At 35.3% G+C, this 22,696-nt stretch overlaps 1 protein-coding gene across 5 annotated transcripts in view; it reads left to right on the top strand.

Moving 5' to 3' along the window:
• RIMS2 (regulating synaptic membrane exocytosis 2) overlaps positions 1–22,696 on the top strand; it is a 487,588-nt gene that overhangs the window by 347,248 nt on the left and 117,644 nt on the right. For all 5 annotated transcript variants that reach the window (XM_010577010.1, XM_010577008.1, XM_010577012.1 and 2 more), the window contains 2 exons: positions 1,116–1,295; positions 2,423–2,532. In XM_010577010.1, the coding sequence (XP_010575312.1) occupies positions 1,116–1,295; positions 2,423–2,532 (290 nt within the window). The remainder of the gene's footprint in view (positions 1–1,115; positions 1,296–2,422; positions 2,533–22,696) is intronic.

Genomic DNA, 22,696 nt, shown 5'->3' with positions numbered 1-22,696 from the left:
TGATACTACCTAAAATTCGGCTTCTTGTTACACTTAATCACCATCCAGTCACTCTTTGTATTAACTGACTTCATTGTAAAATGCATGACTTCGCTCAAGGAAAAGTCCTGAAGGATACATGTTCCCCATTTGTATTCTATAGCTGTTCAGTTACTCAAGGAGAGCTGGGAGGAGTGTGAATTTAATAAGTAGCTCCATCAGGGTATGGATTTTATTTTTAAAATTACCTTGATTTTATGTATTTTAGGCTATAGCTGGCAAATATTACTCCTTGCAAACAGACCAATTATATTGTGAAAAAAGGTGGGGCTTGATTAATTTCTGAAAGTAATGGCCTGATTAGTTGCCTAAGATAGTAGAAGACCAGACTGCTTAATCAAGAAATTCTGTTTTACTCAGTCTCCCCATGGCATCCCTAATGCTAACTTTTTCCATTGCTGTTTTGGCACAGTTCTTTAGGCTGTAGGTTAGATTTTTTTTCTTACAAACCAAACTTTGTCTAGTTTGTGGAACCTATGCAAGTAGTTGTGGTGTTGTAGATTTTCATCCGACTACAGTCCAAGCACCGCATATGAATCCATCACTGTAGCCTAGCCTGTATTTTGACAGACATCCTGAGTCTAATAATACTTAACAGTACTACATGGTAATTATAACATCTGGAATAAGAGTACTACCTCTAAAGATAATGCAGTCTGTAAAAATCTAGTCATGTGAGTGAAAATGCTCAATTAAACTGCACAACTAAATGAGTCCTTAGCTTTAGTGAGACTTAATATTATGTCAGCTGTTCTTTTCCTCCAAGGTTGATGTATTAATTAACAAAATAACAATTTTTTAACCCAGAAATTGTCAGGAAACAGACTATTGCATGGATAGTCATTACTGAGACATTGGAAACATTTCAGCCCATTTACCAAGAGTATGGAGCAAGCCAAATCATACGTGTATAAAAACCCTCTATGTTATAAAGAAGCGAACTCAGACTTACCCCCCCTGCCCCCCAAAAATGTACATAACAAAATGGTTTGCTCCAAGCCAGTATCATGCAGCATATTTTATAATTAATAGAAAAGTCAAAGGTCAACTGAGCTGCTTTTTGACTAACATTACAGGAATTGTGAAGCAGCAGATAGACAGCCATATCAAAGATCCAGATCAACAGAGCAACGTCCTATGCTAGAGCGGACCAACTCCCGCTCCCGATCCACAGAGCGTCCTGACTCAAACCTCATCAGGTCGATGCCTTCATTAATGACTGGAAGATCTGCCCCTCCTTCACCTGCCTTACCGAGGTGAAACAGACAAATCAATCAGACTAATCCCCTTCTGCCCTACCAGCTCACCATTTTATTTTCCCAGTAGCTAATTGGTATCGCCTCATCCTTAGCTGATCACTAGTAGCAATAGATACTAACCCTTTCAGTGCCAACACACTATTTATATTCTACTCTGGATATAATGGTGTGGCTGCCATTGCAAATTGTTTGCTAACAGTATTTAACTACATTTGTTTGTGATTTCTCATTTATCAGGAATCCTGGATGGTTTCTCACATAAAGCACCTCATAACTATCATATTCTTCTCTTACAGTATGAGAAGTTCTTTGTGTTCATCAGACATCGCTTATGGAACAACAATCATAACAACATCAAACGAAACTATTTTTTTTAAAAAAAAAAAGTTTCTTTAAATGGACTGTACTAACTTTGTCTATTAATTACCATTTTAACCACCATTTTCTCTGACTACATTTTACTGTGCCATAGTCTGTATTGTTCCTGTTTGAGTGCTATACTTTACTGATTGACATTTTGAAGATTTCTATACATTACTCTTAACTTAAATAAACATAATGCAATAAAAAGATGCGTACCTTTTGGTCTAGTTGATGTTCAGTAAAGCTTCTCCTTATTTTAGAACTGCAGAATACATTCTTTTGTTTTCTGAAAGTTAATAACATCAAATCCCCAGTGAGAGTTAGAGTCAAATACCAGTGTCTTTTCTCAGCTTATTACTTTGTTTAGACAAATCCCTGTAATCTCATTGCCACTCAATGGTAATTTAACCAAATACAAGCTTAGTAAAGATCATTGAATTTGACTTGTGGATAATTTTATGTGTATGTGGGTATTATATCCACATGCATGTGAATATACACACAGTACCTTTTCTGGCTTGACTGTGCAAAGAAGCATCTTATGGATGTTCAGCCTTAGTTTGGCTTTCTTTTATTCTTTTTCACAGAGAGATTTCTCTTTTTAATCAGGTCTTTTTCTGAAGAGATAATAGTTTCACTATGGGACTGCAAGGGTCCCAAGTGATCTAAAGCCTACTTAGTCATGTTATCAGTTCTTGATGGTATTTAAGGATGAATTTGTCATTTAATGGCTATGGTTTGTTTTGATATGTGTCTCATAGGTCACATCCTCGAACTGGGTCTGTTCAGACAAGTCCATCAAGTACTCCAATAGTAGGGCGAAGGGGCAGGCAGTTACCGCAGCTCCCACCAAAGGGGACATTGGAGAGAAGTAAGTGTATGGTTTTCTCCTTAATCATGTTGCAAAGTTGCTCATGAAGGTTGATTATATTTATTATTTTTCTTTTGGCATTACAGTTGAAATCTCTTGAGTTTTTGTGTACAGAATTAGGATCCAGTAGTAGTATTGTATTTTGTACTGTATTTTCTTCTATTATGTTTTAACATCTACAGTACTCTTGACTGAAATGACTCATCAGCAGTACAATAATCATCAACAGTGCAATACACACGAAAACAAGATGGACTAACTCTTAGCATAATCCTGTTCCTTTTGAACTCAATAGGTGTTTAGTCATTGACTTTGACAGGCACAGGAAGTGATCTTTTGTATGCTGTTTAGTGATAAAACCCTGGCTCTTTGGGGAGTTAGAAGCATAGCTGATCACTTGTGGGTTCACATGGAGTGTGTTATAGCTTGCTAATATAAAATCTCTGCAGCTTGAAACAGAAAGAGCAAGAAGAGAGGTAATAATCTTTAAAATAGGAAAGGTCAGCGAGATATTTCATGATTCATGTTTTACTGGTACTGTAATTGTGCTTACCTTTAATGTCTTATAAAAGCACTGGTCAATGGAGACATTTTCCAAAATGTTTAGAAACACAGGTATATAAACACATTTTTGATAGCAAATGTATTTCACCCTTCCACTTCTGCTAACTAAATGTGCTGTGCAAAATCAGTCTAAATGGCCATATACGCTCCTTTTTTTTAATCCTTCTTAACATGTATATTGTATCTTTTATAAAACTTCTGTTGTTTTTAACCCCTGTGCTTTGGTTCCCTTTTTTTGTTTGTTTGTTTGTTTTGTTTTTGTTACTTTCCCTAGACAATGGAGACAAGGAGATAGAATCTTATGAAGGTCTGTACATAAAGGAGGGTTTGTTTTTCACCTGAAAGCCTTTTTGAGAGGCTATATAGGGAAAAATAAACCCAACTGCAATTGATGTTACTTGATTGCACAGACATAGTCAGAATTATTGTCATAATTATTTAGTCTTTTTTATATTCAGGCCTGTGGCTCATAAATTGTACAGGGTTCTAAATGAAAAAAAAGACAGTATAAATAATACTATCTACATACGATCATCATTAGAAAAGTACCTAGACATGTACCCATTTTTAAATACCAAGGATTTATAGTGCAGCAAGTAAGAGTATTTCAGTTAACCTACGTGTGAATGTACATTTTCAGGATTAGCGCTTCAGTCTTATATTTAAATTTAAGTATTTGAGGCTATTTGACATGTTTAATGTTAGCCATGCATTTTATCAGATGAATGTTTTTATTGCAAATATGTTATAATGTTATACAGTTCCTGAATTAGTAGGTAATTTTCAAATAATATAGGAGCAAAAATTAATTGGATCAAGATAGTCTTTCAAAAAGTTATAATACTTTCACTTAAAATTAAATCCCCTTATATTTTACACCATTAAAACCATTGAATTTGCTTAATAGTAAGCCACAAGATATCAATTGCAGTCCTTGGTTATACCACTGAGGGTCTATATGTAGTATTACTGTGTCATCAGACTTTTTTAATTTAGTATTTACAATGTTTACAGTGTTTATTTCCATTTTGGAAGCAAAACTTCATGAAAAGAAAACTCTGTTTTCTCAGATCATCACCCTAATATATTCATTTCTTTGTTGTCTTATGTGTTGTGAAATGCTTATATGAAGTACAGTCTAGATATGCCAGGAAATAATCACATCTAATCACATGACGTTTGCTGTCATTGCTGTATATGCTTTCATGTTTTACCAGTCTACCCTGCTCTTTGCTTAGTATATCTATTTAGACTGTGAGCTCTTTAGGGCAGCAGTTGTGAAGTACTGCATATTTGTACTGTGTTTGATTAGAGAGGGTAGCAGTCTTATTTAGATCCTAGGTTCTATAGAGAGAAATATAATAAACACAATAAAATAATTACTTTTTATAGGAGTGCTAGAATTGTTTGCTCTGGTAAGTACTGCTGGGACTTGAGGAACTCTGTTTTTACTTGAAGACTGAGTAATGTTTTCCTGTACCTCTGTCTAAAGTAGTCTTTTGGAAAATCTGGGTTATGGAAAATTGCCAAATCCACAGATACTGGAGTTTTAATATACAATCAAAGCATCATCAGTGACTCAAGATACAGTAACTAGATACATTTCATGTTGAATTTTACACATATAAATGTGGTAAACATTGTAGTTAAAAACATAAACCATAGATACAGCTTTCACACAGTATTCTATAGAATTTTCTGTCATGAATTAAGAGCTCATATTCTAATAACAATATAGTTCTACTTTGAGGCTTTTTCTATCCTTCTTTAGCATTTTCTAATCCTTTTCTTTAAGGGGAATAATAATTTTCTTTAAAAGGAGTAACACTCTACAAGAACAGCAGATTACCTAACTTCTGTCAGTAACAGAACGTAATTATGATTAATAGCAGGTTTTTTACTGTGGAGAATTGAATTTTACAAAAAGTTATTTTAACCAAATGAAGTACCAGTTTAAAAACTGAAATTCAGTAGAATCAAAAATGTTGACTATAGTAGAAGGGGTTTATGTTATTATTTAACAAATAAAGCAGCAAGTAAACCTGAAAACTTGACAGACATTTGAGTAGATTTTGATATGTTATTATATGCCCTGGTGAGAATCGAAACAGTTTTCTGTTGTTGGGAAGTCTATATGACCGTACTGGAAAATGTCATTGTCACAGAGTAGTCCTTTCTGTAATTATAGAAGCATATACTTGACTTAAATGAGAGAGGGAATTTTATATTGCATGGAAACATGCTGTGAAGGTTAACCTTTCTGTATTTTGAAATCAAGGATTTTATTGTTGACCAGATTAAATTAAAATCATACTGGAGAAAAGAGTTAATAAAAGATGCATTATAGACAAAAAGGAACTGGAAGTCATCTCAGTTTTGTAAAAGACAAAAAGAAAAACTCCTATGTTTCTAACTCCTACAGTAGTCTCATTTAGTCTGTGTACGTTTGAATAATCTGTATTTGTTACAAGGTTGAAACTGCATACCATTTCTTAAAATGTACTAGAAATGCAGGGACTCAAGTAGAAATAAGGGAGTAATTTGCAGTTGGGGAGATTTTTTGTCACAGTACAGCGCTCAGTATAATGTGGAATATTGTGTGTTTATGGCTATGTGACTAGAACTGGAAGGGAGGGAATCTACAGGAAAAAAACCTCCAGGTAACTGCTTTCCAGATTAGGATCAGAATTAAAAGACATTGATTTGGGGTGATTTAGTTCAGTGAACTGTGTTATGTGGTTGCAGGTTTTTGCTCCAGGACAACTAGGTTTCCCCTGAATAATTTATTTCAGAATTCTTCAATAGCCAGAGAAGTTGGGTTTTTTTTGAGAAATCTAGCTGTGAGTAGCTATGAAGGACCATTTCTAACAGTAGTGTATTGACCTATATATCTTTTTCTCAGTGTCCCACATGCTCAGTAGGAGAATATACATATACCATTAGCTACATTGCATTTACAATCTCTTATGGTCATGACATTTTGGCTAATTTCTTAGCTTCCCACAGCTGTGTTGCTGCCAGTATCAGATTTACCCATTCAGAAGAAAGACAAGGTATCTCTGAAGTGCATGTCATTATCTTACCTAACCAGAATATAGCATAAGTGCCTAAGCAGTTTGGGTTTTGCTTTAGACTTCATTAGTTTAGTATATTTTCATGTTAGATGGCTGGAAAATAGTTCTTAAAAGAAGTCTGGGACCACTTAAGGTTTTCCTGGATTTTCACTACTGAAGTGCCAGAAGACATTTTTTTAGCTGAACTTTTCCTTGTATATTTTTAAATTATGCTAGATATAGAGATTTCTTGTTTCTAATGAACATTTGTAGAAAAACAATAGTATTAAATTTTTAATTTTTAGCAGTGAAATGGTTATGTACTCTTAAATGTTCTGTATTATTAGCACTATAGACAATAAGTGAATACTGGAGTATTTATAGTTCTTAAGGGTTAACAAGATTTTTTTTATTTATATGTGGATATAATATATTTCTTTGTTCTTACTTGCCTTGCTAGAAGGAGGAACTCAATAACTGCTTGCTGCTGATTAAAATGGAAGACCATAAAGTGCTCTTGAAAGCATTCAGTATTAGCCCTTTCAGTTGTTAATTACTAATCAGAGAGAGAGAATTTTTTCCTAATATAGATTTTTCCTTTTCCTCTTAAAAATCAACATAGCCTTTTCTTTCTTCATCCCTACAAAAAAACCCCAACCATCCACCCAACCATAAAAATGATAAAATTATGTCAAGCCAAACAAATGTAATAAAACCTTCAAGTATAAAAATGAAGTGCTCAGAAATTTACCAAATAGTAGAGCTCAGTGAGGATTTGCCCTTCTATTTATGCTCTATGGTACAGACTTTAATTACATGACCTCATAATAATCTTGTGTCTTGGGAAAGTTATTTCAGAAGCTGTTAAAGCTGACATTAATGCTGATTAACTGTCCCCTCTTAACTTCAGGTATGGGTGATCTTATTCCAGAATAAAATTGTCTACAAATGGAATTAACAGGGGTAGTTGATTAGGTTTAATCAGGGATAGCTATCAGCCATGACTCCAGTTTTTATATCTCTCAGATGCAATTACGAATCTTTAAAAAGAAAATATATAAACTGTCAATTGTATTGTTGCTGCAACTCATGCAGCATGGAGTGCAAGTTACTGAGACACTGACAGTTGTGAAAACACAGATAATATTGACAGAAAGACATACTGCTTATTTTGAGGGGTTTTGTCTCATTCAGAATACAATTTCTCTGTTCAATGAGACATAATTTTGCAAAATTAGAAGGAATTTTATTGTCTATTTTCCAGTGCTCTATCATAGTTTGATGGGAGACAGAGGAAGACTTCTAATGCAATTGCAGAGAACGTGTATTCACACTGGTTGTAATTCTATCATACTCTATCAGCTGTGATTTCACAGGTTTTTAAAAATATATGGCATACAGGTAGTTTGTTTTGTAAAAGGTGATTGATCACATGTATATAATATAGGGTAGGAACTTGGACTACCTTCAGCTCGGCCTTGACTTGATGACTTAGTCAAACACAACAGTCTAAAGATTGAAGGTACATATCTTTGCACCCACCCACTTTTTGTGTGGATATTTCTGTGGTACTGACTGTATGATGTTAGACACCTTCATGCTTGCACAGGGTAGCTCGCATTATGTGCACTTGATGGGAAAGTAAGGAGAATAGCTTAGTTAACATCAGTAACAAGGCTGCCTTAGGATAATGCATGAATCTACCTTGGGGTTTTGATTTCAGCTAGGAATTTGAAAAAATATACCTTTGGGTTTTACTTGTGGATGCTTAGTTCACTCTCCTGATAGGTGGCAGAGTCCTCAGCCCCTGAAGAATATTAAAATGTTTTATTTGCATTAGTACAATTTCCATAGAAAAACTTGAACAAACATTACCTATAACACAGGGCTTAGGGTGCTTACTTGAAAGGTTCTGACCTTTCAAGGGAAGTAATGGTTCATAATTTTCTCTTGGATTGGCAAAAGGAGGAATTACACACCTCCTTCTTTATGCCAGTTGCAGGTCTTACGTCTAGGTCTGAGACTACAAAGGGCATAAAGAAAAATGAGTAAGGAGTCATACCACTGTGCTCATAATAGCTGATGTTTATTTATGTTTCAGGGTACCAACGTGCCAAGAACATTTTAGTTCAATTCTACTGGAATAGATTTTTTAAAGTCTTTGGCACACCTTCTATACATTCTTTTCTATGAGAGAAGGTTGACTGTATAGGTGGTGCCTGTGATGACTATTTTAATTGGAATTTTCAATGTCATGATTTCAACTGGAATTTAAATGTCATGATTTTATCACACAGAATTATAGAGCAGAAATCTATGTAGAGATTAGTTTCCATTGCATTGGCTTTGATTATAGCCTAAATCATGCCCCCTAACAACAATAACCTGTTAGAACAAGTAGTTTTAAAATTATTATTACGTGCTAGCTAAACCTGAAGTCAAATAATTCAATGAGCTATTTAGTTGTACATAAACCTATACAAGTAATAAGAGAACTAGAAAAAAATCTGGGAACAGAGAATACAAAAAATCAGTAAGTAATCAGAACCTGAACCTTGAAAAACTACAGGGTATTACATCACATCAAAACAGTGTTTAATGAATAACACACATTTAAATTAAAGCAGGCATATGGTAGACCAGTTACTCTACTCAACATTCTACTATATCATTACTGTTGTTACCCTGGTATTAGATGAGCTTTGTCACAAGGGAAAGTTGTGGTTCTTTATTAATAACATAAAAGAAATATATTTATGTTGCTTATCATTAACCGTAATGTCACCATTGTTTCCAACTATTTCAGTGTTCTCTAATATTTAGATATGCTCTAGGCGACTGTAGTTACTGATGGAAAAGTGTCTTTCTTTCTGAATTCTAACTACTCTGAAATCCAGGTAAAAAGCATATTGTCTGGCAAATTGAGGATTTTTTTCCAAGCTGGAAAAACATTTGCATTGTTTCTTCCACACTTATTAAGGTACTGAGTATGCCCACTTGCTTACAATTTATACACAATTTTAAATATGCTCTTCAAGAATAGAGGCTTGGACTTTTATTTCTAGAAAAACTAAAGTAAATCCAAGCAGAAAATGCCTTTAAACCAATTGTCTACCAATACATGTCTGCTTTCTCTGCATTGGCACTTACTGTCTGCTTCCCAGTGCTTCAATAATTTAATAAGAAATTGGCAACAAGGGATATTAAGGGCTGCATATGACCATCATTACTTGCAGACGGATCTCATTGGAGTAAACCAGAGATATTAATGAAAATAACACAAGGATTTATTTAATCTCTGATTCACTCAAAAAATAATTTATGCCACAGACTGAGGTTTTGTATGTTATTGTGAATGTCTTTTGTTTGATGTTTATCTTTTATTTGAACAGCGTGTAACAAAGCATGCATGTTTTTGTCTTGCTTTTTTCCCCCTGTCATACCTTGCTTATACAAATGCAGCAGGAGATGAAGAAAACAAGCATACTGGAGTTCAGGAATCAGAGGTCAAGGCAGGTCTGTCTGACCACAAGTGCCTATGTCCTTTAGAAACATTTCCCCCTGAGCATGTAGGGAAGCTTTACTAGCCAGCTTGTAAAGATATTAAAAGTCAAAATCCAGATAATAATTATATATTTTTATGCAAGAACAAGACAAAGAAATTAAATATAGCATAGTTTATTTATCAGTTTGTGAATGCTTAAAATAGTTCAACCTGCAAAAAATCACTTAACTTTTTCACTTTTTTAAATCCCTCTTTATGAAAGTACTCTGTCACTATGATCAAATTACAGCCTTAGCAGATCTGGGAGGACACCCCTTAGAAGTGGCACCCTCTACTTTGCATTGATACTTTTTACAAGCAGGGAAAGTAAAGATTATTGTATCATGACACTTTTTTTTTCCCCAGTTTGTGTAGGAGGACTGATGATGCTGAACAAAAATAGTAGGAAACTGCATTACATGGAAATACTTTTAGTATTTTGTATAATGTCCCCCATCCTGCTTGGAAGACAGTTCAGTTGGTAGAAAAAGGAAGTTATTGTGATGAGAACTGATAGATGATGATCAAATCAATTGGATGCAAATATTTTTTCAACTCAAATGCCATGTGATTAAAATAAACAACTTTACCTTCTAATTTCAGAAAACACAGACTGTACAGGTTCAAAGACATGCAGAGATCTATAGACCTTTTCAACCACCATTTTTCTGCTCTTAAGATTCTTTCTCAAAGGAAAACTCATGAAAGCGTAAATGCGCATTTACATGCACTGTTAATAGGTTACATTCTGTTATCCCTGTTAATAATTGTCTGTGACAATACGTCAGCTGTGGTGGATGCGGAAGAGCAGCACAGACAAGCTTTTCTGGCTATAAATATTTGGGGCCAGACCAATGCTAAACTTAGCTGCCTAAAAGTAGGCAGTGTGGTACATACCTCAAGGCCCGTGGAATGCAGCCCAGAGAAGCATAATGCACTGAGGGTATTACTGCAGTTACGTGGAGAGAATTAAGTGCTCCAGAAGGGTGGCCCAGAAAAATGACAAGCTAAGCAAGAAACACATTTAGTACTAGCTGGTAGGAAAAATTACTAGCTAAACATAAGTATGGCTAAAATGCCATCCCTACTTAAAAGTGTAAGTGCCTGCATCACAGTTTATTTGGAATCTTGTGTCCTGGACCCTATTCCCATTGTTATTTAAGGGAGGAAAATCTGGATCACTGTTTTCTTCTTAAAACAAAGTCAGGAATAATCACTGTTGTAGGACTCATTACTTGTTCAGAAATCTGGATGCTAGAGTAATTTCAAGATTTGGGAGCTGGAAAGCAGGTTTTTTTTTTTTTTTTAAATTTAGTTTTCACTTAAGCACCCAAAGTGTTCTTTAAGATCTTTGCCTTCCCATTTTTCATTATAGTACAGTTTACATTTTTCTTGCTTTTGTTATGGTTTTGTCTCTAAGTGTGTATTGTTCACTGGTGCGTGTACTCTGTGCTGTTCACTCTGTGTGTTTTGTGATAAGCATAGTGCATGGAATTGTGCTAACATAGTCTGCAAAATATTTGTGTGTGCTATAGTTACATTGTTCATCATAGTAGCTGTTCCAATTGTTAACCATCGTTGTCTGTTTTTAATGTCATAAAGATGATGAGGAAAAACATCAAAACCCACCTGTTAATGGGCGAAAAGGCAAGTTGATGATGATATTGCTAGTGACTTGTGGGTGCTTGAGAAATTTTGCTTATTTTTTGCTGCATGTGTGTGTTGCTTAGTTCTACTAGCTCAAAATTAGCAAGTTCATGTATGTTCAATTTTAATGTGTTGTTTTACTTCTTGCACTTAAAATAATTTTTTTCACCTGTGGTTTTAAAAATCTTTCTTGGAATCAAAAGCTCCAGATTTGGTTTTTTTTACAGCTAACTGTATTACTGAAGATGTAGTTTACACCACCTAGATATGTGATCACGTTGCCTATTTAGAACTAGTGGAATTGTTTCTGTACTTTTGCTCATTTAGGAATTCCCAGTCTGCCTTGCCCTATGAGACCAAGTACAGTTTGCAGACATCTACAAAATTGCAGTCTTCCACTTTTTACCATGTCTATATACTTCTATGTCACTTGGCTGTATATTTTACAAGTTTGGCACATTTTTGCTAGTCACAGGAGAGCTGGACCATCTTAGTTAGCCTATACTGGTAGAGAAAGGCTTATGTTATTAGCAATCATCTCTATTGTCTAGTTCTTATTATGTTTGATATTCTTTTCTATTTCAAATGCTGTAGAAATAAGCTTAATTCAAAGCACTGAAATGTTAACATGGAGATTTAGATTTATTATATAAAAATAGAACAGGAAAGTTGCAATGAACAACCACAGCTTATTTTGAAGTTTTATTCCAGTTCATGCTTCTAAATTGCTTTGATAATTTTGAAGAAATCTGTTATTATTTTTCCAGGTACTTCTAAAGCCATATTACATTTAGACTTTGTCTCATCAGTATCTTCTGCCAGTGAATGAAATACCATCTAGATAGTGCCTTGGCTTTATTAAAATTTGGATATTCACTCTTACACTTCCACCTCTACCAGGAGCCCATGTGGGGAATAGCCCCAGTTACACTGTTACAGGTTATTTCTAGCTTTCTCCTCCCTAGAATAACTTAGCAGAGGGAATACAAGTATCAGGATAGCAGGGATGCAGTTTTGCCTGTGCTAGTTCATTGTGTTGCAGGGAAGACCACACCGTTTTTAATGTGCCACGTATTATCCAGTGTAGACAGGCTGGATGAGGTGCCTTTGCAGAAAGGGCACTGTGTCGGCAGCCCAGCAGAGCAATGCACAGGGTCACCCCCCTTACTCTAGTGGCTGCGCCAGCATAGTCCTGAGTTCATTCAGTTGCTGGAAGTCTGCTGCTGTAACTGTAATGCATGCTAATTACCAGATAGCTCAGTGTCTTATACTTTTAAGATCCCATTTCCAATCCTGGTAAAGTTAGAGGCTTTTGCCACTGACTTGACAAGGTTGACAAACCAATAATCAGTGATTAAGTCAGGCTAAAGCTGGTTTTGTTCTCAGTTTCTCTTCCACTCCTTCAACAAAACCAGTATTTTATATACTTAATTATAGAGCCTGAAAGATGTACTTTGCACAATAAACTAAATGCTACTAACCGGTATTTAAAATAGTTTGTTTTCATATATATTAATTTCTGAGGTGACCATTTTATGTTTTAGAAGTTTCTTTTGCAGAGCTCTTTTACTCCAAAAGAATGGTCTGGTCTGTGCCTAATACTCAATTTCACATATTTATTACCAAAACCACTATCCCTTTCAATTTTTCCTCAGGTCTTTTGCATTTCTTTTTCATGTATTTTATATGACACCTTTTGATCATTTGAGTTTGTGAGAAAAGGCTCCAGGTAATTCTGTCCTTTACTGTCTTAATTTAGGGCACATAAAAGATGATAGAGTTACCAAAGCAAAATTTTAAGCCTTTCAGGTTATCAGTTCCCTCACTTGTTAGAATACTTTACATAATTACACAAGAGCTTTGTCTATATTATGGGAATCAGGAATGCTTTCCAGTTCTCATCTCCCAGGTTGAGAAGTGTCTGGAGCCTATTTGTATCGTGAGTCTGTACCAAGATAAGACCCAAATCACCAAGTCCTCCCCTTTCTATGCACTCTGGTTTCTGCATGCATGGGAGCCCCACAACTCCGTGAGCAGTCTGGATGCCTGGAGGACTAGAACTGAAAGTATGCTGTATTCCAGACTTGCTGCACAGTTTAGACACAATCTAAAGAATTTAGGTGACTGAAGTGCAAACTAGGCAGAATAAAGGGACCCCAGTCAAAGAAGTGATGACAGATGGACCTGCTTAACTGACTTGCAGAAATAGTGTATACATACGCTTTTTTGAAAAACAAGCATGTGGCTGTCATGCCAGAGGGAACTCTCATCCTGCTGGCTGACCTGAGCAGCTTCTTCCATGTAAGACCATTTGGGATTCCTGGAAATGGGGCCTATGCTTTGCCTGAACCACTAAACATGACTGCCCTGAGTCCCTTGTGTGCTCTCTATTCCCCCGGCCCACTGACTGTAGAGTTCACTAAGAGACCATAACAGCTTCTGAATTTTGCATGAAAAATTATACTGAACATGTGTTTCATGTGGGCTGTGAGAATACTTAACATATACATATGTGTTATGAGTACCTAACATAATCCTACATTTTAATTCTAGTTCAAGCAAAGTAAGGTTTAAGTAAGGTATAGACCAGTTGAGACGGTGGTAGTTGTAGGCGGGCCCATAACTGCAATCTGCACCCTGAGAAAATGGTGAAATGAAAAAAAACCCAGCAGAACAACACAAAACAGTAGAAGTAAAGTACCCATAAGATGCAGATTCTCCAGACTGAAGAACCTACATTCTGCTGACATTCCTTATGATATAGGTGACTATTTTATGAATTTAGCTCTAAAACTACCAGGGAAATATGACAGATGAGAAAAAGTCTTAACTACTAACTTGTCCATAAACAGCTTCAAATTTGACTTATTTATACAAAATGTGAGGTGGCATCTTTAAAAACTACATCACAATATAAAGTAACTTTTCTAAGACTGGTACATGACAAAGTGATGTCATTTTGTCTGCTAGTCAAACATAGTCTTCCTGGTTACTAATGTAATATTTTATAAGTAATGCTGAAAAATAGCACAGGTGTTTTGCTGTGGACAGCATTGGCATATAAAAATACATGTAAAATTTGCATTTAAATTTGCATGTAAATTTGAGCAATAAGAAAACTTACCTGTTATTAATTAGTAGTAATTGATATTCTGAAGAACCTAGAGCTTTCTGAAGAAACAAATCTGTATTTTTCATCTTTATGTAAGCCATTTATTTTATTTTCTTTATTGCTTGGTATTAGTGCTTAAAACTACTGGCTTATTTTCAGAACCATTTTTTAACTGAATAATTTTTTAAACATTTTAGAATTGTGTCATAAACTTCAATCTTAACTGCACTTAAGGATAGAACACCTGTGATTGCTTGCAGAGCTTTTGTGTGTGTGTGTGAGAGAGGGATGTAAGGTCACATAAATTATCTTTCTGCGTAGAAAATATTTGAAGACTTGCTATAAGATTGCACCTTTTACAGTAAAGAATAAAAATAACTGGGAAAAAACCCACTATACCAAGCTAAAACTTACATCCTGCATTCTGTAGGGTGGATTTGTAGGCTGTTCACTTTTCCTTGCACGCACAGAGCACTCGCGGGCACCCAGGGAATGAACAACACAAACTGAGCAGAGACTATGGAAGAGAGGTGCAAAGCAGAGGTGTGCATTTTTCTCCACATTTATGTTGGCCATTACTTGTAGTTTGCCTTATTTAAACTCATTAATCATTAGACTCTGGAGATATTTTGGCTTTCTTTGTGTTTGCCTTTCATAGCAGTATGAGGATAGCCATACCAGTTCTGACTAGAAATCCGTCTAGCCCAGTGTCTGGTCCTCAGCAGACCGGGCGTGGATGCTGGGGGAAAGGCATATGAGCAGAACAAGTGTGTAGTAGTGCTTAGCCAGGGTACTGGATCCCCAGTCTCCTATGATTTCTGCCTCAAGAAGCTACAGAAACATCAGTGGTGTCTTTACGTGGTGTCTTCGTCTTCCTCAGGCTCTCTGCACCCTTTCTCCTGCCTTAAATCAGTCCTGCCAACATAAACCTGCAGTGCTTAACCAAACAGGTGACTCATTAGAGCTATTCTTCTGAGATATTCAAAATACACCTATTGATAATAGGCCAGCAGGCCAGCTGTATTGCATTCGTTTCTAACGTGTTTCAGGCACATAACCAGAAGAGGGAGCAAAACTGCCATATTTTAAAAACACATAAGAAAGAACCAAACAAATCCTTCCCCTGCCCCAAACAGTCCTGGAAAAAAAACCTTGATAGTGGCTTAAAAAGAATATATTTACTTTGTGATATTTAAATATACTTTACTAAATATTAATATACACATATGTAATGTACCATTAACTGACTGTGTTTTTTCTTCTGACTAATCTGGTGTATTTAAGTTTTTCTGTATTTCTTGATGTTTTATAATTCTCTTGTTTATAAAAGCGGCAACATGACACTTTGATTTTTAGCTAAAGGGAGGCTGTGACTTGACTAAGTGATACTGTAACAAGTACCCTCTGTGACCTTGCTTGAGTACATCTACAGTTTGTCTTTAAAATAAGCAATAGAAGATTCAATCAATTTACTCCCCATATAGAGGGATCCACTAGTAAAACATTTTAAAAATAAGCTTAGAACAGAATTGATGGGATTTGCAGCTAGGGAATATGATGAGAAGAGACTACTACCGGACTAGGCTTGTTAAGTGATTTCCAGCTACAAATAATTAATGTAGCCTTGAAGTCAATTTGAAGAAAACATTTCTGGAGTAAAGGAATAACCTACAGTGCACTATCATTTTTGTTACACTAGTAATGATAACGTTAAAAGTAGATATGTGGCAATATTTTATATTGCCTACCTAATAACTTCCATTAAAGTTCTTTTAATGTACTCCCACTGCAGCCCCAGGGAATGAAGCCCAGGGGTTTTTTTTTTGCAGAATGTGTAGCTCAGTAAGGAAGTTGAAATCAAAACAATAAATAATTAAGATATGTCAGCATTTTTATTGGAATGCTGTATTAGTTAAGACCATGATAAAAGTGTTGCTTAGCCATTTATGAACAACAATGTTGTTAACATGTGTTATTAACATATCCCAGCATTCATTTGTTGATTTGGCACAAATTTACAAACTAATTTCATGTGAAGGCATGTGTGTGTGTGTGTGTGTGTGTGTGAAGGGGGAATGGGGATGTGTGTGCATGCATGCTCTTTGTCTGGCTCATAAAACACACAAGGGAAAGGTGTTGTCCCTGCCTTTATACTGTCCATACTTTACCAGCATTTAGGGCAATGCTCTAAGACTTCTAGGACAATGCAAGACCTGAATTCATTTCACTCTTTGGAGGAAACACAGATCATCACATCTCAGATGAATGCCTGGAGCTCTAATGTGTAGAATCATTCTTTAAATTATTCTTCCAGTGTATGGAGGAAAAAATGTAGATCAACTGTTACTGTGTCAAAAGAGGAAGCTAAAAAATGGTGTCCTCAGATTTGCTGTAGAACATTACTAGCAGAGACAGGAGGTCTTGCTCTAAATTTGTCAGAAAAAGACTATGTGTGCTGTTATTTGTCTTCAGATATTGGACGAGCCTAGTTCCTGTTACAGCAGGGTAGGGGAACATCAGTACTGTTTTACTGAGGCATCTGAAGGGCTCTGTGATGTAGGAGTAGCAGTAGTCTGGCATAAAGCCTTCATTGCTGAGTTTGTGTCACTTGGAGCTGGCCTTGATGCCCTTAGCAGCATGCTGGTGGTGCAAGGTGGGGCTGGATTCATTCCAGATATAATGTAGTATGTCTGGGACAATTCATGTATCATGACTTGAAGCCATTTGCTTTCCTCTAGTAGAGGTTTGACACAGCTGAGAATATTTCTCGCTGTATGAACTCTTGAGACTGATGGCTTTTGTTTATCTTCTTAGGGACTTTGTTTTGTAAGTTAAAACGTGTAACATGAATTTAGCCTTTTTTATGTCTTTAATTAATTCTTCTTCTTTTATTCTTAATGCATGCATTAAGATCTTGAGTATCTGGTTCAAAACGTAGTTTCTCAGGTTTTGACAGTTTATCCCACAGTTCTAATGGCTTGGTATTGTGATGCTTTGTGTTTAAGAAGCACTAGCCAAACCCACTTTTGACTCATTTTTACAGTAGTTGTCACCACACGTTTTTAAGAACATAATTCCTTTCTGAGCATTCATCTTATAAACTTAAAAATAGAAAGAAGTTCTGAGGATTTTTCATTTGCAGGAAAAGATGACTCAATTAAGTGTGTCCTGATGAAAAAGTGAAAACTTTATGACAACCTAATTAAAAGTCTAAAACTAGAAATGCACTGATAAAAATTGGTTCACAGAAATTTTAGGTGCTGAAAAGAATATAAAAGCTGAGTGGATTTAATAAAAAAAGACAAATTCAAGTAAAAGAGAAAGTATATTAAAATGTTTCAAGCAAAGGGTAATTGTGAAAAGAGCTATTACTGTCTGTAGCATGAAGAAAAGTAAGGAGGAGGGTAGTATTTGCATAAGAAAACTCCTCATCATTAGCATCTTGTATTTTGCTGCATCATCTTGTACTTCTGCAGTTTGCTGCAACATTCCAGTTCAGCTGCAACATTCCTGGTGCTAAGATGGCACATGTAGAAATTCAGAAAAGCTGGAGATATGCAACTGTTCTTATCATATATGACTTCCAGATTTTTAAATATTTTTCATATCGAATATTCTAAACAAAAATGTAAGAAATGCTGAGGTTTTACTTAACACTAGATGTACTGGAGCACACCACCCCCCTCTCCCAGGCAGCACAAGTGAGTATCATTCTCAAGAGGGAATGACACACAACCAAGTGTCATCCTGATGTGCAGCAGGGAGAGCCCAGCTACATAATTCACTGTGGTAGGCAGTGCCCAGGGGGTAGGTGCAACAACTGCATCTAATGAAACAACTACATCTAAAGATTGTTGTACCTTTCATGCTGATGGGAAAAATCTGGATCAGTATACCTGTCAAATCCTTCTAGCCCCAAAGGTGCATCAGATAACTAAAATAATCTGACTCAAGAATCTCATATTTTATGTAATCTATATGAGGTCTTTTTGTATAAATATTCAAGAATTTTACACCTTTCTTTATATGTAATTCAAAACTGATTATCACAACAGAAGACAAATTGAAGTTCATTTGTATGGGAAGGGTGAGTGATAAGAGGTGAATGATGACTTAGAAAACTGTATGGTTTCTTTCCAAATTTTTACAATTTAACCAAAGTTGGCTTTGGTTAAAACAACAAGGGGATAGATGGTGGCCCTTAGCCTTGGGGGAAGAAAAGACATTTTAGAGAATATAATGCATGTTTATCTAAACAGAGAGGATATGGGCAGCACTGACTTTTAGCATTTTGCCTATTCTTCAGCATCTCTTACTAGTTCCCCAAAAGAAAGTTCTCATTTAACAATATATTTTCTTAGCTTTGTAGAGCATGGAGATGGAAATGGAATTAGAAAATGGTGATGAAAAGGTTAAATGTTGGAGTAAATCTAATGGATATATCTATTTTTTATTTCTCACTTGAAATACTAACCATTACTATCCAAACTCTTGCAATGTTCTAGAAGTCAATGAAGCTTTTCACCTAATCTGGAGTACCTCCAATCTGCATATACTCAGTCTAAGAGTGGTACTTAACTGCCGATAAAATTAAGCAGCCATTTGAATTTAACACTGACATGCCATAAGAATAACTAAAGCTATAGAAGGACGGTCTTTGGAACCTTTTCTGAAAGTGTTTACATGCTCATACTATCACTTTTAGTATAAACATAAAAAAGTAGCCTGTCTTGCTCTTTAGAATAGGTTTTGGGGGTTTTTTTGTTTTTTTTTTTTTTCTTTTTTAAGGTTAACACATGGAAAAAATATTTATTCAAAGAGTTATATTTTTATTTGATATTTATTTCATCATGCTTGTCTATTCAAGTTTTAATATAGAAGCACTTCTAGAGTGCTCCCAAGTAGGTTAACTATTTTATAGATACTTAGCTCTGAAAAAATGAGCAAGGCTTAGGAAAGCTTTTCTTTTGGTAGGGAACTTTGGTATGATAAATGATTTTGGTGACTGAGCAAACTACAGTTTTTAGGTTCAGAACTGCATCAGGAGTTCTGAGAAAGAGCTCTGACTGAGAATGTCCTGTCTCAGGACTAGCTGTATAAAGCTAGCGTGGAAATCACTCTGGGCTTCCTGATATTCTTCAGTGTTTAGACTATTTGTTACAAATCCTGACAAAATGCAGTGTTTGAGATTACTGTCTGCCTACTTTTTATCTTATTCTGAGTATCCCCACTATTTGACCTAAATGATTGTCTAATGTTGTTTTTTCCTAGTAGTGATTATTCCTTAAATTCTAAGGTCATTGAATTTTTTTTGTGTGTTAGTGGAGAAGACATTTCTGGAGTCATCCAAGAAAGAGGAAGCATAGATGGCATCAGTAAATATTTTATTGCTAAATGTGATTTTCATAGAGAAAAAGAAAGAATCACATTTTTGTTAGGAAGAAACTTAATAAGATTTTATTTCCACAGTTTGGAAACAGAATGTTCCTTTTGAAAAGTACTTACTACACATGGTACTTCAAAGATGACAGCTTCTGTTTCAGCATGCATATCTGTGGTGTCATGAAACCATTATACTGAAAATTTTGCTGGTGTATTACTTGAAGCCTGCAACTCCATCATTTTCAAAAATCAAAATTTTGAATTTATAAGATTGAAAATGTATTCCATATCTATCATATTCTTCTCCATCACTGGCTATTTTCATGACCATGAAAGTGGTTGTATCTGTGAGCAATGGCTGTGAGGAACTTGGCGCTTTGTGGGATCAGCAAAATAAGCTGATTCTTAACAGCCCAAAGCAAAAATTGAGTTTAGGGTATTGAATCTGTCTAGTTAATTGCTCTAGATTTGGTTTTGGCATGAGATACTGAAAGGTTTAAAACCTATAGTATTATGCTAACCACCCAGTTTAATTGTCAGAAGATGAAAAATTAAAGTGTAAAACAAAAATATCTGACAACCTCAGAAAGACTAGTGTCTTGCAAGTCTAGATAATGGAGTCTCTGTCTGGAGAAGAGTGTACATGCTCCTATTCATAGCTCTTTTTCTGAGAAGATAGGTCAGAAATGCTGGTTTCAGGGTACAAGATCCATAATTAGCAAGAAAGTTTTTATTGAGTAACTTAATCTGCCTAAAATAAAAACTGAATTTAAATTAAATCCCAGATTTAGAAAGTAAATCTAACCTAGTTTTAGCTTAACAACTCATTGGTAAAAATACTTTGTCAATTTAAAGTAAACATACATGATTGCTGGTTCGGTTTGGTTTGGTTTGGTTTGGTTTTTTTTTAATTATACCTTTGCAAAGACTTTTTTACCAAAATATTTTTTTACTTCCTTTTTAATTTACAGAAATACAAAGGTATTGTAGGAAACTATAGAGTACTAACTTTTAAAAATGTAAGAAATTCTTGTGTAAATAACCTCCTCGTTTTTTTTTCCAGTTGTTAAATATTAAAAAGAGCAGAATATTTGACAAATTACATAGATACTAACTTTTGTATAGTATGTTCTGTTCCACGTTTAAAATGTTTACTAATTCTCTCCACCACAGGCCTCTAAATTAAAGAACTAATCTAAATTTTTGCCATGTTAATGATAGTACATTTGTTTAGATCAAGTTGTCCCAAATGATATTAGGTATCTTATAATGTAAGTTACATAATATTTCTGATTTTTTTTTTGGTTTATGCTAGAAGTTACATGGGAGGACCAGCAGAAAAAGGTGAATGGTACAGTAACTGATGACAAACCATTGCCGAAAAAGAAACACCATTCTGAGCCAGGTTTGTCAGGGTTTGGAAAACCACATGAAAGCATGAGACTATAAAAACACATTTCATGCTTTTGTAATGCGTGTGTGCTTGATGTACCTTATTTTTTTTCACTTTGGTGTGAATTTTTTAGTATGTAGAGACCATTTAGATTACATAGTTCTGTTTTAGAATAGCCAAAATAGATCTGCTTTTGTAAACAATTGTGTTAGAATGCACATGCGTTAGAAAAGAACACAATATTAGACTTAGATGGCTTTTTAGTTTTGAATTTTGTTATGATTTATCTATGTGCGCAAGCCTCAGGAATCCAAGTATGAGTTATGCTGATTCTTATTTAGTTGACCAAACCAAGGTATCTACTGCATGTATGGTGGGAAAGTCATCTTCTAAAGACTTGTATCTGAAACCTTCTTGCACCATCACACATGACAGAAATAATGTTCCTATGTCATTTTTTATACAAGCTGCATTTTATATCTCCATATGGCTGGAGTTCTCAAATCGAAGAGAACTCTTCCTTCCTCTGTCCTGTACATGAACGGATTTCTTCTGAAACTAAAAACTATCACAAACTCTCTTCCACTCTAAACATAAAGTGCAATTCTTTGGCTCTATCTTTGTTCCTACAAATGCATTGCAATAAAAAGTAAACCTAGTAATGATCATGATGATAATAATAGTATTGTTCTCTCCTCTGAATTAGACAATAAAAGGTCCTGATCTCATTAATTTATGCACTTGCAAAAGGTACTAAGGTACTTGATATTATGGTGATAAGCACACTAAGGAAAAGAAAAGAAAAGAAAAAAGAAAAAAGAAAAGAAAAGGAAAAGAAAAGAGAAAGGAATAGAATCTTTAAAAGATTGATCCACGTCTACTCAAATGAATGGGAATTTTTCAGTTCCAAGAATACTTAGGTTCCATTTTGGGCTGCAAATCTCTCTCTATTGGGCATATTGGTTGTCTCACTCTAATAACATTTTTCCCAATCACACATGTTAAAGTTTACAAGATTGGCCAATTGTGCCACCTCCTAAATTAATGCTGTAATCTCAGTTTTAGGCTCACTGACATGCTGATCATTTCCACATTTTTTGTTGAAGCTTAACTATTGTACAGCTAAAAGTGCCAGAGTCAGAACTGAAGAGCAGCAAAATCTGGATTGACTGTGTAACTTAGGGAACCTAGCTGCAAAAGGCCACACCTGCAGTTGCATTTCCCATTCCCTGACTTCTTAATGCATCAGAGGAAGTTACAGGATAAAACAAGTACTGCTTGTAAGAGTCAGGATCAGAATGTAATTTATCTTCTTTTCCAGCTGAGTATTTTAACTATTGCATGACAGATTCAAAATACAATGTCTACAGACATTTGCTGTTGTCTTTCCAGGGTGACTTCTGCAGAATAATGCCTCTGCCCAGACTTTTCCCTTACATAGTAGCTAGGTAAGAACATTATCTCCATCT

This window comes from Haliaeetus leucocephalus, unplaced genomic scaffold (assembly GCF_000737465.1).
Source record: "Haliaeetus leucocephalus isolate CR32 unplaced genomic scaffold, Haliaeetus_leucocephalus-4.0 Scaffold555, whole genome shotgun sequence".
In the NCBI taxonomy this organism is placed as follows: domain Eukaryota; kingdom Metazoa; phylum Chordata; class Aves; order Accipitriformes; family Accipitridae; genus Haliaeetus; species Haliaeetus leucocephalus.
Note: the sequence above shows the minus strand (reverse complement) of the source record. Positions and strands in the feature narration are given on the sequence as shown.